The sequence below is a fragment of the Poecilia latipinna genome, unplaced genomic scaffold, assembly GCF_001443285.1.
Source record: "Poecilia latipinna isolate Pla-1442-1.1 unplaced genomic scaffold, P_latipinna-1.0 Scaffold2144, whole genome shotgun sequence".
In the NCBI taxonomy this organism is placed as follows: Eukaryota; Metazoa; Chordata; class Actinopteri; order Cyprinodontiformes; family Poeciliidae; genus Poecilia; species Poecilia latipinna.
In genome coordinates, this window is record NW_015114760.1 from 77643 (window position 1) to 92864 (window position 15222).

Consider the following 15222-nt stretch of genomic DNA (forward strand, 5'->3'; position numbering starts at 1 on the left):
GGAGGAAAGCTGCTGCCCTCGGTCGGTGTGAGGTTTCTATCAGAGTTACCCGAGGAAGTGCCTAAACTGTTGCAGACGCGAACAATGGCAGACAAAAGGTCATCGTGAGAATCCGCTACCGCCGGCCGTAGCCACGAGGCAGCGACCCCGCTTCCACCTTAATGCCCTCCCACACACACACACACACACTCGGCTCCGCATCCCCGTCTCTCCCTCGCAGCCATCCAGGTGATCCGCTTGGCTCACATTCATGAGACAGGGAGCGAGCGCGAGCAGTTATCGTCCAATAGGGAGAATGTCCCGGCTCATTATCGGCGTAGGAGGCCGAGCGTGTCACCTGGAGCTAAGCCTCGACACTTGACTTTAAAAAAGAGGGAAAAAAGTCAGCCGGGGTGAGCGCGAGAGCGCCAACGTGGGTGTTAGTCATTCTCCCTGCAGCGATCACCTCCACAGAGCTGCTTCTCTCTGGCTCTGACACTCAAGCAGGAAGGCCTTTTAACACAGCCTCCTGTGGGCTCTGGTTTAGCTACTTGGGGATTGTTAAATAAATGTGATTATACCTGTTAGTTTGCTGAAATGATTTTCCCCAGCACCTGCAGGTAAAACACAGCTGAGCTGAGGTTTGTTAGGCTGAAATCTGTTTTATTTCAAGTCTTGACTGGTGCAACACGTCCATTCCTCCTGCTGCCGAAAGATTTAGGAGTAAAGCAGCAGCAAATCAAAAGCCTTGTAGTGACTAATCATCATCAAGTGGGCAAACGTATGGATACCAAGAGTTTGTGCTGCTCTACAGTTTAATGTAAATGTGAAAAACGCTTTCTGGATCAGATATTAAGGACGTTTCAAAGCCAGTTTTAAACAACTTGATTGGACATTGCAGCTAAAACACCCTGATATCAAAATGCATGATGCTCAAAAACCACCATCCTGGACTCCACTGGCCTAAATTAGCAGGTTAAATATTACAGAACAATCAGAGAAAGATGTGGAAGGCTGTTCTTGAGGAAACCTCATCCCTACTATGTTGCACGGTGGTGGAGGGCTCATGATTTGGGTTTGTTTTGTAGTGATTCAGTTGACCATGAATACCTCTGGCCAAAGTATTGGTGAGGCAAATCTGAGTCCATCGTGCAGCATCAAGGTGTTGCAATGGCCCAATCAAAGTCCAGACCTCAGAGTGATTGAAATGCTGTTGGGGGACCTGAAGAGGTCTTTGCGTCAGTTGGAGTTATTCCTGCTAATGGTGGATTGTTGGGTGTCCAGTCCTGGATTGACAGTTGTAGAAACCTTGATGCCAAACCTTCAGCTGGAAACGCGAGAAGTGCCAGAATTGGTCACTGATTATTCCTTTGAATTACTTTTTCTCTGAATGCTTCCAACCATTTAGCCACAGTTGATTATAACTCCACCATTGACAGCATGTTTTTTTGCTGTCAAGCCCTTCATAAACACAATTATTTTAGACCTGAGGTTTGTTACTTTAATTCCCCCTGCGTCTTTGTCATATCTGAACTGTCTGTGCCTTCTACCAAGTCGCTCCAGTCAGATTCCCTTCCAACCACCCTAATCGATACACAATATCAGCCCTGGCTCTGCTCCTTTTCTCCACTAAATGACAGAATAATACCACGTTATGTCAGATACTCTAAAAGCATGTGTCATTTTAATTATCTGCAAAGCTCAACTCGAAGGGAAGAAACAGGTAGCAGAAGAAAAAAACGAGCGTCATCCATAATTTGCTTTTGTCAAGGATGACACTTAAGGTAAGAAAAGGACAGAAGAGGCATTTTGAGGAGTAAACATTATCTCCTTTTTGTCTTCTTCTCTCCCAAAAGACACAAAAGGCTGATTAAGACCGATGTTCGGGGGAGATGAAAAAGCTGCCTGCGAAATATTAGTAGGTTAGAATTACTTTGTTGCGTGACACAATACCAATAGATGCTTGGCGCTCGCAGAGGGAGCGGCTCCTGTCAGCGGTGGCACCTCAACAATGGGCAGCTTTCTCCGTGTTAAGACTGCGCGTTTGACTTGACGAGCGCCCCGCTGTCATTTTGCCTTCTTGGAGGTGCGCGTTGACAGCTGACGTTCGGAGATGATTTTGCGTTCAGACAGTTCAGCGCCTCCCCCGTTTTGCTCGGAAGCAGCAAAAAACGCTCCAAACTTGGGACAAAAATAACCGAAAGTCCCGAGAAGTTAGCTGGATCGGCAAGGGCAGCGTTCCCCTCATTCCCTATGTGGGAAGTCAGGAACGGTGCGCTTTGCTGTGCCTGGATGTGTGCGGAAACAAAAAGAAGCTCCCTCACTCCTTTTATTGGGGAAGAATGGGCCCTTTAAAACCTGTCCAGCCTTAGATAATTTCATTCAGCCGGCCCCTGCTCCGCCGTCATTGAATCTGCATCCAGGGATCAGGTTCACAGGGATGGGTTGATAGCTTCCCAAGCCTCTCCGCCTTTTGTTCTAGCAGCAACCCCCCTCTTTCCTCTGGAAGCTGGGAGGGAGGGACACAGAGCTGACGGGACAGACATGGCTGAGAACGGTTTGGAAATGTGCAAGGATGCAAAACTTTAAAATAACAGGAGAAAACTTTTGATGAAACATCCAAACAGGTACAGAGCTGTTTGGTGGATGTGGACCACCCAGGAACTCCCAGCATCTCCAGCCTGGGTTGCCTTTTTTGTCATCCGCAAGGAGCATTACTGAGTCTGAACTTGCCTAAACCCTTGTGATCACACCTCTTGAAAAGGTTTTGTTTCCTCCGCCGATTGGTATTCGAGGCAGGTCACCGCTCTCCCACCCTCCTGCTCCTCCTCCTCCCTCCTCGCTCCCCCGTCTGAAAGCCCCGTTTTCATTTTAATTTGCACCTGTTGTGCAGTTGTTCGCTGGAGGCAAGTGCAGACCGGTCAGTCGCAGGGAGACGTGTTAGGAGGAGCGGCAGGGAGGCTTATCTTTTCATATGCATGATGTTTTCAGAAATGTCATGCGTGGACATCGTTTGGTTGGCACTCTTGTTTCGAAACGGTCCAAGAGCTCCTACTTTTGCATAAAGACACTTTAATTAGGCTTGTTGTCCTAAAAGGGCTACAAAGTTCACTGTCCTGCCTCGTTATTCTGTAGTATTAACTCTATCTGAACGTATTGATTGCAGCAGAAGTTTGAAGCTCTGCCAATGAGGTGTGTCTCCACGCGATGCCATGCGCTCCTGGCTCGCCTCGTGCTGCATCTGCGCCGCCCCAATAAGCCCACCGACGTCCGTTTTCTGCAGTGGTTTACGCCGAGGCGTGTATGCGCTGAAGAACAGCCGTTGGCGGTGACAAATTTGCGCGAGAGCCACCTTTGATTGAGTTCACAGCCCTTATTTACAGGCTGTCTATTTTAAGAAAGCCAGGCATATGTCAGGGACCTGTGTGCTGAGGAAGCAGCTGTGTGTGTGTGTGTGTGTGCTGCCTTTATGATCAAAAAGCATTTAGATTTACAGTATCATATGAAATAATCAAAATGACTATAAGTTAAGCCTGTTGCGGTACCGTATCTGCTATGTGGAGCATCTAAAGCCCGGGTGGCATGTTTCAGAGCCGAGCCGTTCTGAAAGGTGCAGCTCAGCGGCATCTGAGGCATGTGAGCAGGACTGAAAATTAGCGGCTATTTTGGCCCGCATCTCCTGGACAGCTGTCTGCCCACCGCTGCGGTTCAGCTACAAATTCCAGTCGCAGATGCTGTAATTGGGTTGTAAACCCCCCAGCCGAAGTCCAAATAAGTTCCCAGTACTGACCGGCTTTTCTCTGTCCACTCTCTCTTTCTTGTTTGCAGCTCTTAACTATGAGAATGTGGTGGAGACGGGCTCAGAGACAGAGGAGGAGGACAAGCTGCCCGTGTCCGAGGAGGACCCCCTGATCAACGGCACGGGCAGCCCGGCGAGCCTCACCAACCCCGAGGCGTCGCCGCGCGCCGAGAGCCACGGCCTGCTGACCAAGGACGAAGAGGACGACGAGATGCGGGACAGCGGCGTGGAGCACATCTGGCCTGACAACGACATCCTGAGTGCCTCGGTCGACGGTACTGGTGAGTGTCCAAAGCCTCAACCCTGAAGTCTGCAACGCATTTTGCACATGGTTTCATCTAAACCACATTTGTTTGTGTGAAAACCAATTTTAAGAGCCTGGTTGATGGCAGATGGTAAAAAAGGTGGATTTGATGAAGGAAAGAGGTGCAGAAGGGCTGGGAAGTTTCATCCTGAGTTACCTTGAATCCCTTCTTGGGCTGGAGGAAGGATTTGATTCAAGTTGACTTTACATAATCAATAAAAATCAATCGTAAAGGACGGTGAGCTTCTATAGAGTCCGCAGTGCGGTGCACAGTCCCTGACGAGACAGGTGGAGCGTCTACGATATTCCACTAAACTAATTCTTTCTTTTGCTTTTCTTAGTCTCACCAGATGTTTGAGGTTCAGGTGAGCTTCCAATCCCCAAAAACTACCCCTTAAGCTGAATCCCGGGCGCTTTGTGTGCACATCCTGCCACTTGTGGAACTTATCTTATGCCATAAACCCCACCCATCTGGTGCTGGTGTAGACTCAAGCAAACGGCACGGAGCGTTTTGCAAACAGCGATCAAAGCCGGGTCTGACGACGATGCCCCCCCTCCATCTCGGCAGACAGACGTGATAAACAGTTTCTCCACGAGCGGCAGTGGACCATTTGGTTAGCGCTTAGAGAAAAGACCCGCTCTGAGCCAAACAGCGGAAAATATTTACAGTAATGTAGGAAAAAACAATGCAGGAAGGAGGCAAAGCTGCAGATTGTGCAGGAGATGCAAGACATTAAAGGTTGGCAGGTGATACCTCCCCAAACCTGACTGAGTGATGGTCTTTTGTTGAGCAGCTCCCATTTCAGGGGGTGCCAGTCACGGATGCTTGAAAGATAAATACTTTTAATTAGGGGGCAGGGTATAATCATTAAAGGAAGGCAGACTGCTGCAAAAAAAGGTCATTAACAATCTTAAATGAAATTTTTATTTTTATGATAGCCATTTACATGTATAATAAGAGTCAATGATTCTTGGAAGCATGTGACAGGAACAGAGTATGGCGAGAAGTCATGTAAGACAGCCCATCTAAATGAGCCGGGCCTCGCTATTCATTTCTGCTAATGAACTGGCTGTGCACGGCGCCGAAAGAACGGGGGAACATTCAGCAGTCTTAAATTTTAATACGGAGGGTGTGGGAGGGGGTGGAGTTGCGCATTTATTAGGGACGGAAGAAAGAAAAAAACTTCTTCTAAATAACGCTTCGTGTTGGCTGCTTAAGGGGTGGAAGAAAGAGGAGACGGTTTGGTAAATAAATCAAGATAAAGGATAAACAAGCTGTCATTGCATACGGTAATTGTTTATTTGATAAAGACCTGCGGTGCCATAATGTCTGTAATTCAACTATGTTGCAATTTCCAGATAATCTGCTTCTTGTGTGATAAACTGGCTGACATATTTCGGAGAGCAAGTCAAGTTCATTAGAGCGTTTGGGAGTCTCTTTCCCAATCTTGCGGCTGCTGTGTTTCCCAGCCGGACTTTTTTCTTTTTTTTCTTCCTCCACGGTGCCTTAGTGTCTACAGTGATACCTCAGCACATAGCTCGGGCCTGAGATAAGTCGGCACCCTCCCTCCTTGCTTCACGATTCTGCTGTCACTCCCCTATCAGGAGTTGTTATACAGGTCTCCGAATGAGACAGAGTGTAGAGGACAGAGACGTTTGTTGGGTCTCTGGGGGTCTGCGTTCAGGTGAAACCTTCATGGGACGTATTCTTTGAGCTTCTGGTGAAAGAAGACGATAAAGACAGTAAAGTAAAGTTTATCAGGGATCTCTCTCTGATTCCAGGGTACAATCTTGCGCCTGGCGTTGTCCTTGACATTCCTCAATCCCACAGCGAAGCTGGACGCAATGTGCTGGAAAGCATGACATCATTATCACTGACAGACGTTCTCAAATAAATCACCTGCTCTTTTCTAGCTGTTCTCCAGAAGGTCGGGAAGATTTCTGCCTGTTTGGCTGGTTGTTTTCTGGAAGAGGGCATGTTCTGTTCCCCCAGAAGGTGCATCCCTTCCTGATTCAACAGAAATATTCCTGCTCCTAGCTTTTCTCCTCATTTTCTCCTGTTGCAACTCGCGGGGAAGCTGATTGAAACAGACGTACGATTCTGGAAGAAAGATGTGTTGAATGGCTCGGTTACTACATTTCGGTGTCTAGATGTGAAATACTGTCAGCTGTTTATATGCAAAAAAAACACCAATAGAAATAGAAACTGTGTCCTTTTCCTTTAAGTAATCATTACAGTTTGTGGTGGTCTGTACAATTGTACAGAAATCTACCTAAATTTGAGTTGGCAACGTGACAAGACCTGGACAGTAAAGTGATATGGATTCCTCTGTAAGCCGTTCCACAATAGACGTACTGTTTCAGACGTCAATCCAGCCGGCCAAGACTTAGATTCCCTGTTATTTGCTTCTTAAAACACAGAATATAACCTGCAGTTCAACAACCGTTTACTCAGACCTGACAGATTCAGGATACCCAAGGCTAAAACGCACTAAAGTCGTGGGGGTAGACTTTAAAAGATCCTGCAACTGCGGTGACTGGCCGTAAAAATAGGAATGTTTTGAAAATAAACACCATCAGAGCGACTATGAAAATAGGTGGAATTACAGTCGGGCCCCACTGAGGTAGTCTGGGCTCCTCCTGAGCCCCTTCAGACCCCAACATCACTCTTCAAGGAGGTGTCTGGAGTCGCCTGTGATTTACTGCTAACAAAATACCACCAAAAATGCTTCCCAGGGACACAACATGCGCATATATTTGGCATAGATGTGGAAATTCTGGCTTCTTTTTGCAGTTTCTGGTGATTCCGCCACAATGACACTGAATCTAGCCCACAGATCTGTGTGTGTGTGTGTGTGTGTGTGTGTGTGTGTGTGTGTGTGTGTGTGTGTGTGTGTATACACACACACACACAGCCTGAGAGGTGTGCGCGGTGTTAGCCTACCTCCTACTGGAAGCAGCCGCTCTCAGACAACCGCAGATAACCAAAAGTTTTCCAAGGTAAACAGAGGGAGAGTGAAGGGCCAGTTAATCCCACCGGTCATCCCTCCACGTCAGCCCGAAAGCATGCAGGCAAATTTGATTACCCAAAGCAAACACGGTGCCTACGAGGACGCGGAAATGCGGGGGAGTTCTTGCCCCTGTTGGGAGGTTTTTGTACATGCAGATATCTGATACCTGTGGGGTTATTTTAATCTGTTTTGACTGCCTTTGTTTATGTATTTAGTTTCCCATACATGTACAGGAAGGGAAGAAAGACAGCAAGACGTTACCCTACCCATCTGAAGAGTCTGTCATTATTCTGTAAACCCTTTGACCGAGATATTTATCATCCCACCACCGAAGCCATGCCTCTAATTCCGAGCAAACCCTGGAATTGCGAGCTCCACAAACTGTCGAGCCCCATTGTTTTCGGCTGAAAATAAAAATTCCTGCTGCTTCTGGCCTTTGTGTGCAGTAATGTAAGCAGGACGACATTATTATCAACATGCACTCCCACAACCCTTTCCTGTATTATCCCCGTCAGGTTCCTCCGATCTCCAGAAACGGATGCATTAGTATGGATATGAAACTTGCCCTTGTGCACGAGCAGCACATGTTCTCGGAAGCACCTTGATTTGATTTGCACCAGCAGGGCGGGAAGGAGGGACTGGCGACTTCTTAGGCTGATTGTCCGCCCGGTGTCCTCGTGTGGAGGAAAAATTTGTCAAGAGAGGGTTTGTTTATGAGCCTCTCTCAATCCGCTGTTTATTTACAGCTGCCTCACCTGTGCCAGGACAATATGAGTCTGTCTGCACGGGCACGCTGCCATTACCCTGATTAGGCCTGCTCCGTGTGGCCTCACAGGCACAAAAACACAGATTTCTAGAGGTTTGCTCTTTAATTATGACCTAGCGATGGATCAAAAAGGTTGTCTGGATGTCTTTCTGTCTCTTTATGGTCAAAAACTCACGTCCTCCTTCAGTATCATGCATGTAAAAGTTAGAATTAAAGGCCTCGCCTGCCCATTTTGTTGCTTGAAAACACTAACTCCTTCGCCCCGCCCACTTGAGGTCTACCCTGGACCGATGAGGTTATTTCTGCTGCCGAGAAATGTTCCTGCAGCTACAACTGCTCATTTGTGGTCGAGGGTTTGTATTCTTTTTAGTTCCAGGAGCGAGGCACCGACTCTCTGCCGGGGCTTTGCGGCGAATCACAAAAATGCGAGCGCTTTTCACAATGGCTCGGATAGAGAGGCATCCACCACGTGACGTGCGATAAAGCAGGCGTGATCGCGCATGCAGAGGACTGCAGCGGCGTCACAGCCGGGGAGTAATAAGCTCAGCCTGCGTGTTGGCTGGAGCTCTGTGATTGCTCAGGTGGATGTGCTCCGTGTTGTATTTAATCGCCGTGTTTGGCGACTGAAGCTTCCTTCGCCTCCCCTGCCGCTTGTTGTCATGTTAAAGGTAAATAAGTCACTGTCTGGCCCCGATGATAGCATTCATTAAGCATGCTGAACAAAGCAGCGGCACGCTGCGATGCACAGCGGTGCTTTTATTGCTTTCTCCATACCTTCTTCTTCTTCCTAAAGGCCTCATTGTCAGCATCGCTCACCCTCCCTACCTATTCTGTCTCTTCTGTGTTTGCAGATGAAATAAAAGATGATTTTGATGCCCTGGGGCCTGAAGCCACCTTGCAGGCAGTTGGAAACGGTACAGGTGAGTCAAGACCTCCCGTCTTTACCTTCTAATCTGCTCTCACTGATGTGTTGGATCAATCAGGACTAATCAAACATCAATACCATGAAAAACAATGAAGATTTGCTGCACAAAAGTGTTTTGTTTTAATGTAGCAGAAATATTCAGAAGAAATCTTTTCTGCTTAAATTGAAGCATGAAATGTTGAATTTCTACAATCTTTTGATACATTTTCTGAAATCAACATTCACACCAGTCCTGTTTAGTCCAGTTTGTTTGGCTAGAAAGTTGGGGAGGCAAGAACTCTGGTCCGCCTTCAAACCTCTGTCTTGGTTCAGTTGAAGTGAACTCTGGTGTGTTTTGAATGCATATGTGAACCGGAGACCGCTCCAAAAGCAGGAAGCGTACTACAGTGCAGGGAATTCTGGGTAAATTCATCCAAAACAAACATGTTAGCCTAGCGCTAACAAGAGAAATGCCGGTTGTAGAAGTTGTTGAACCGCTACAATCTGACGCTACTCCATTTTTGTTTCCGTTTCGTGAAGAAGGAAGTTGCGCTCAGTGTTTTGTGTTGTTTCCCTCAGTAGTTCTTGGTGCAGCGCCCCCACAGGCAAGGAGGGGAACATGTTTTTCAACTAGTTTGCATTGTTTGACAGTGCAGTGTGAAAGTGAACCACGCCGTAGCAAATGTTGCAACTTTGGTCGCCAGTTGAACCAAGTCTACCGGACTGTCAGGTGTGAATACACCCAAAGTCTGACGTTAGGTTAAATGTGGACAAGTCAAACAAAGAAAAGACCACTAAAAGCAAGATTGTGGCAACCAATCAGAACTAAAAAGTACTTGGTAAACGATAGTCGCAGAGCTGTAGCGCAGCAGAGAGGGTCGCAGCCAAACGTCATCGTCCTGTCAGACGTTATGCCACCTGTAGGCGGGTCATGTCTCAACGTTGGCACCTGAAAAACAGAAAAAACAAACCACAAATTATACAGTGTTTGTCCTGGTGAAGCTGAACCCGAGCTGCCGTGTCGCGTTCCGAGGTGTGGGGCTGATTTGCCGCCACACGCCCCTCCGTTCCATGATTTCATCCGGGCCACCTCAACAGTTGGCCTGGGCCGCTGCTCTGGTGAACCGAATTCACCCCACAGAACGCCACGCAGGCCCGCCTCAAAGCCTTCACTTCAGCTTTGATTACTCTCCGCTCGTTGTGGTGTTTTCTCTTCTCTCTCCCGCTCCAAATGCTGCAACTGTTTTCCATTTCAACCGCTTAAAAGGAGTTTTTCTTTTCTGGAAACGATGCAGTCGGAGCTCTCCGCCACTGGATCACATGTGATTCTGTTTAAAGGCATGAGCAGTTCGATCACGTCGCGGTGCCAAAGCACACTCTGATCCAGGTGATTTCCTGCGCTGCTGGAATAAAGGTTTCTCCCCTTATGCTTTCCACCCAAATGCGATACGTGGCGTTTGCTCTGTAGATTGGATTGAATGATCAATCGTCAACGCAACAATCTCAATTAGCTCAGCAGAATGCTGTAAATTCTGCCGTCACCCGTCTCCAAAGTGATCCATTGGCACCGGTGACATTTCAGTGCCATTTTTGACATCCAAATATCTACTACCTTGACCTTTTGCAAATTGGCTGCCGAACAAACCGCTCTTTAAACCTCACCTTGGCTCGTGGTTTAAAAGCCTCATTAACAGGGGAGGACGCCTGATGAGACGCCAAAACCGGCAAAAAGAAAGTCTGCAGGTTGCAAACGTCGAATGTTTGTGTGTTTCTGAAAGTCAGCTCGACTAATGAAGGCTGCCGTTTCCCTTTCTGCTCAGGTTTTTGGGGGTTTTTGTTTGTTTGCAGCTATCTCCAGGCTGCAGCTTAAGAGTTTCCCTGAAGAGAGGGGACTGGGAAATAATTTCACATTGTGTGGCCTCAGCACTTTGGCTGGCTTAAGACACGTTGGGCTCAGCCATGGCAGAGCGTGTCTCTTTTCTTCTCCTTTCGTGCTCCGGCTTGTGGTTTGGCCTCGGTAATCTGTTCGACACAGAACCAACAAAAGCCACGGCCTCTTGATTGACCTTTTATGTGAAAGCTGATAGAAAGAAACGTGGCGCTGCTGCTGATTAAGCCGTGATTGTGTATGTATGTGGGGTTGTACGTGAATGAGGGTGCTGTTTTTTTATTTTCCTGACATGAAAATCAGATTGTCTGTCTGAGGTAAATTAGGTCAGTGAAGTTTTCTCCTCAGCAGCTCATAGTGGCACATTTATCTCTGATTTTTGTCCGGATTAAGTTACAGTTCTTGTTTTAGCAGACATGGCATGACAAGCAAACCCGGTAATTTAGATGTATCCCCCCCAAAGCACTGCTGCAATGTTTCAGGGTGGCCATCTTCATCGCATTTCCTCCCCAATGTTCCCAATATTCTCCTGTAAGACATTTCTCTGGGGAGAAAAAAAAAGTGAATTGAATTTATCTCACTGCCTCTCCTTCTTCTTCTTCCTCCTCCTTCCTGTCTGCAGTCAAAAGCATGGATTGCACTTCAGAGCTGGAGGACTTCTTCGCCAAGCGAAAGCTGGACGACGGCGACAGCCACGTGGTGAGCATCGCCGAGTACCTGCAGCGCGGCGACACCGCCATCATTTACCCAGAAGCCCCGGAGGAGCTGAGCCGGCTGGGAACGCCGGAGGCAACGGGACCCGAGGAAAACGGTACGACTCCGGACAAACAGGGTTATTTCTGCATCACTTTGGACATTTAAACTCTAAAAATGTCATGGAAAAAATATTTCTGAGCGCATTCATCCGTTTTATTTTTATATTTAAGTCAATAACTTTATAAAACTTTTTCAGAACAATTTGGAGTATTTTTACTAATGTTTATTACAAAAAATATAAAGAAAAAATGTTTTTGTTTTGTAAAGTGTGAACACGTTTACATTCATGTGAATCATTTAATAATCTGAATTCATATCAAGTTGGAAGATTTACTGGATTGTTGAAGGTTTTAATTTTTGTCCAAAAACAGTAAATTTCTTCAAATTTGATATTTAAAAGTAGATACATTTAACATGTTTTATACTTTAGCAGTTTGCAATGCTCGTCCTTAGATGTGTCTTTCATTAAAACTCCTATCTAGAGGTAAATCCAGTTATTCCAGATGAAAATAACAATCTTTAAGCAGGTAATAAAAAATTAAGCTCATGTTTCTGTATTACAATGTGCTTTTTAATGGATCTAATGTAATATTGTAGTTTTAAAAGTAGAAAACTGACATATTTCACAGAAATAAAGGCTTTAAAACATAATATGTAAATTATCTAACGTTTTAGTAATATAAGTGTAAAGTAAAACACGTCTAAAATACAGTCAAGTCTTTCAAGCTTCAACATTTCCGTATTTACTCGATTTTGTTTTGAAAAGCTGCAGCTGCGAAACCCCCAAAACCAGCGTTTTACCATCTAAAACCTCCCGAAACGAAGCGTTTCGGTAATTCGTGAGAAAGCGTGAATCCCGCGGTAACAGCTTGTCCGGCTGGAATCTGTGGAAAAGTGAGCAGCGGCTCTTCCCGCTGACAGGAGCGGGCAGCTGTTGGTCCCACAGATTCGCTGGATGCCTGGGTGTTTACCTACAGCCTCACAGCAACAGCTGGGCAGCCTCTTGAAATCAGATAGCAGCACCTCCGAGGCAGGATTTGAACGCCTCGGTGATTCATGCGGCAGACATCTTGTGGCAGGAGGGGTGGATGGAGAATGTCAGTTTACAGGCGGGTTGGTCATAAAGGGGAGGAGGGTGAAGTCCAGCCGACGCAGGGCCGATCTGAGACTTTTTGGGGGCAGATTTTCATTTGTGGGCCCCCAAACCGTCAGGTCAACGCCAAACGCCTCGTCGTTCCTGTTCTGCTCAAAGTCTGTAACAAACCGTCATTTGTAATTAACTGACGTCTTACTGGTATTGGTATGAATATTGGTTTTAACCTCTCAAGTGTAGCAAACAAAAAAATTAGATTTTGAAATGTGCCTTATTAGGTTCAGTATTTGTTTTAGTTGTAATATGTTTCTCCAACAGTGTAGCAATTATAAAAATAAGACTAACATTTATATTATTCAATGTTGTTTAAAAAAATTAAATTACGTCACGTTACATTGTTGACAAGAAAAACCCTGCTTCCCAACGATGACTACCATTGGTTGTAGCTGTCTCATTGTCAACATGATGCACTAAACATTAAATGTACAAATGACATATAAAAGAAAAAGCGACAGTGTTTTGGTATTATTTGTCAACATTAAGACAACTAGAAAACAAGATCCAAGGTATCACATGTTACAGTCAGTAAAGTTTTAATCAAAAACAAAAATATAGCGAGGGGAGGGATGTTGGTCAGGTATGCTAGCTTGACTTTGACAAACTCAACACGTAGCTGTGCTGCAGAATAATCACAAAATAAACGTCAAGTCTGAAAACATAGCAGTAACAGGCTACATGTTCTGTTCTTTGTGTGTTAATTTGAATGTAATTTCTGCTCTGGCGGCTGGCGGAGCTGTTGTCAGTCAGTTGCTATGGCAACGGGTCTGTGTGTAGCATAAAAGAGCGAGAGAAAAAAATGGTTTTGAGTCGTTCCTCACTGTTTTTTCTGCGTTTTTCTGCAAAGGTTTTGACTTTAAAACAAGACATGTTGTTTTTTGTGGCGTTTTGTTTTATTAAACCATGAAGTTTGATCAGGCAGTGACTATTAATCACATTCAACTGATTCTAGACATTTCAAAAAGTTTTATTAGGTAAAATTAGCATTTCTACAAGTTTTGAGCGTTTCTAACATCTATTTTGATACAATTTTCCTAAAAACTCACCAAATGTTGTGAAACGAAGCCCAGGTTTTAACAACCCGTTCAAAAGAAACGCATTGCTTTTGTCTATAAGTCTAGATTTTTGCTCTGGGGGCCCCCTGGTGGTGTGGGGGCGCTAAGCAGCCACGTAGCTCGCATATTCCTTGGTCCAGCTCTGAGGGGATGCCGTCCTTGGACCAGATAGCACTCTGGGCACGCTGCCCGCTAGCTGCCATTGATCCTCTGACCTTTTGGCCTGCCTCACCCCCCCTGCTGTCTCTCGCACAGACCTGCCACCTGGAACGCCAGATGCCTTCGCCCAACTGTTGACCTGCCCCTACTGCGACCGGGGCTACAAGCGTTTGACTTCGCTCAAGGAGCACATCAAGTACCGCCATGAGAAGAACGAGGAGAACTTCGCCTGCCCCCTGTGCAACTACACGTTCGCCTACCGCACTCAGCTGGAGCGGCATATGGCCACACACAAGCCCGCCAGGGATCAGGTGAGGCGGAGCTTCCTCCATTTTCCCAGTTTCATTTCATCCCCATCGCGCCCCGATCATTTTTTTTCTGATTGGCAATCATTATTAATTTTTCATGGCATTTTGAAGATGCAGATCCTTTAATGGTAATAACTTTAATTGAGGCCCTAAATGGTTTTTTGATGGCCCTCTCTGATATGATTTTCCAGCCTCGTGTTCACGATCGAATGATTGTGTTAATTTCCAATTTGGAAATTTTTATCAGCTCCTTAACTTCGCTCCACTCCTGGCCTTTAATGCTGCTGTGCTGCGGGGCGGCGGGGTTTTGGGGGGGCTCTCCATCACTCAGCCCCCTCCCTCCACTTCTAATTTCATGCACCGCATAAACATCTGTGTATGCTCGGATCTTCTGCCGCGATTTATGTCGCGCGCGGCCGAGATGTGACGCGGATCTGCTGGAAGTTAGCATGAATCACCTTAAAGTCGAGCATCCAGCAGCCACGGATGTTTAACTCCACTTTCTGCACATTGGCAGTAATTATAAGTTTGGAAATTAGAGCCGTAAATCTGAGAGCAGATGAAGACTGGAGGAGAGAGAGAGAGAGAGAGACAGAGAGAGAGAGAGAGAGAGAGAGAGAGAGAGAGACAGAGAGAGACAGAGAGAGACAGAGAGAAGATACAGGGTTATCAATCTATCAGTCCAACCATCCATCCATTTATGCATCCATCCATCCATCCATTCATCCATCCATCCATCCATCCACCCATTCATCCATCCATCCATCCACCCATCCATCCATCCATCCAACCATCCATCCATCCATCCATCCATCCTCCATCTATCCATCCATCCATCTACCCATTCATCCATCCACCCATCCATCTATCCATCCATCCATCCATCCATCCATTCATCCATCCATCCATCCATCCACCCATTCATCCATCCATCCATCCACCCATTCATCCATCTATCCAACCATCCATCCATCCATCCATCCATCCATCCATCCATCCATCCTCCATCTATCCATCCATCCATCTACCCATTCATCCATCCATCCATCCACCCATCCATCCATCCATCCAACCTCCATCTATTCATCCATCCTTATACACATACATCAATGTATTCATCAGTGTATCCAGCCATTCATCCTT

General features: G+C 46.3%; 1 protein-coding gene across 5 annotated transcripts in view; it reads left to right on the forward strand.

Annotated features, from left to right (window-relative positions):
* zeb2b (zinc finger E-box binding homeobox 2b) overlaps positions 1–15222 on the forward strand; it is an 87228-nt gene that overhangs the window by 58424 nt on the left and 13582 nt on the right. For 3 of the 5 annotated variants that reach the window (XM_015017447.1, XM_015017450.1, XM_015017448.1), the window contains exons 3-6: positions 3805–4059; positions 8711–8779; positions 11274–11462; positions 13868–14082. In XM_015017447.1, the coding sequence (XP_014872933.1) occupies positions 3805–4059; positions 8711–8779; positions 11274–11462; positions 13868–14082 (728 nt within the window). The remainder of the gene's footprint in view (positions 1–3804; positions 4060–8710; positions 8780–11273; positions 11463–13867; positions 14083–15222) is intronic. The other 2 variants (XM_015017449.1, XM_015017451.1) reach the window with 1 other exon arrangement.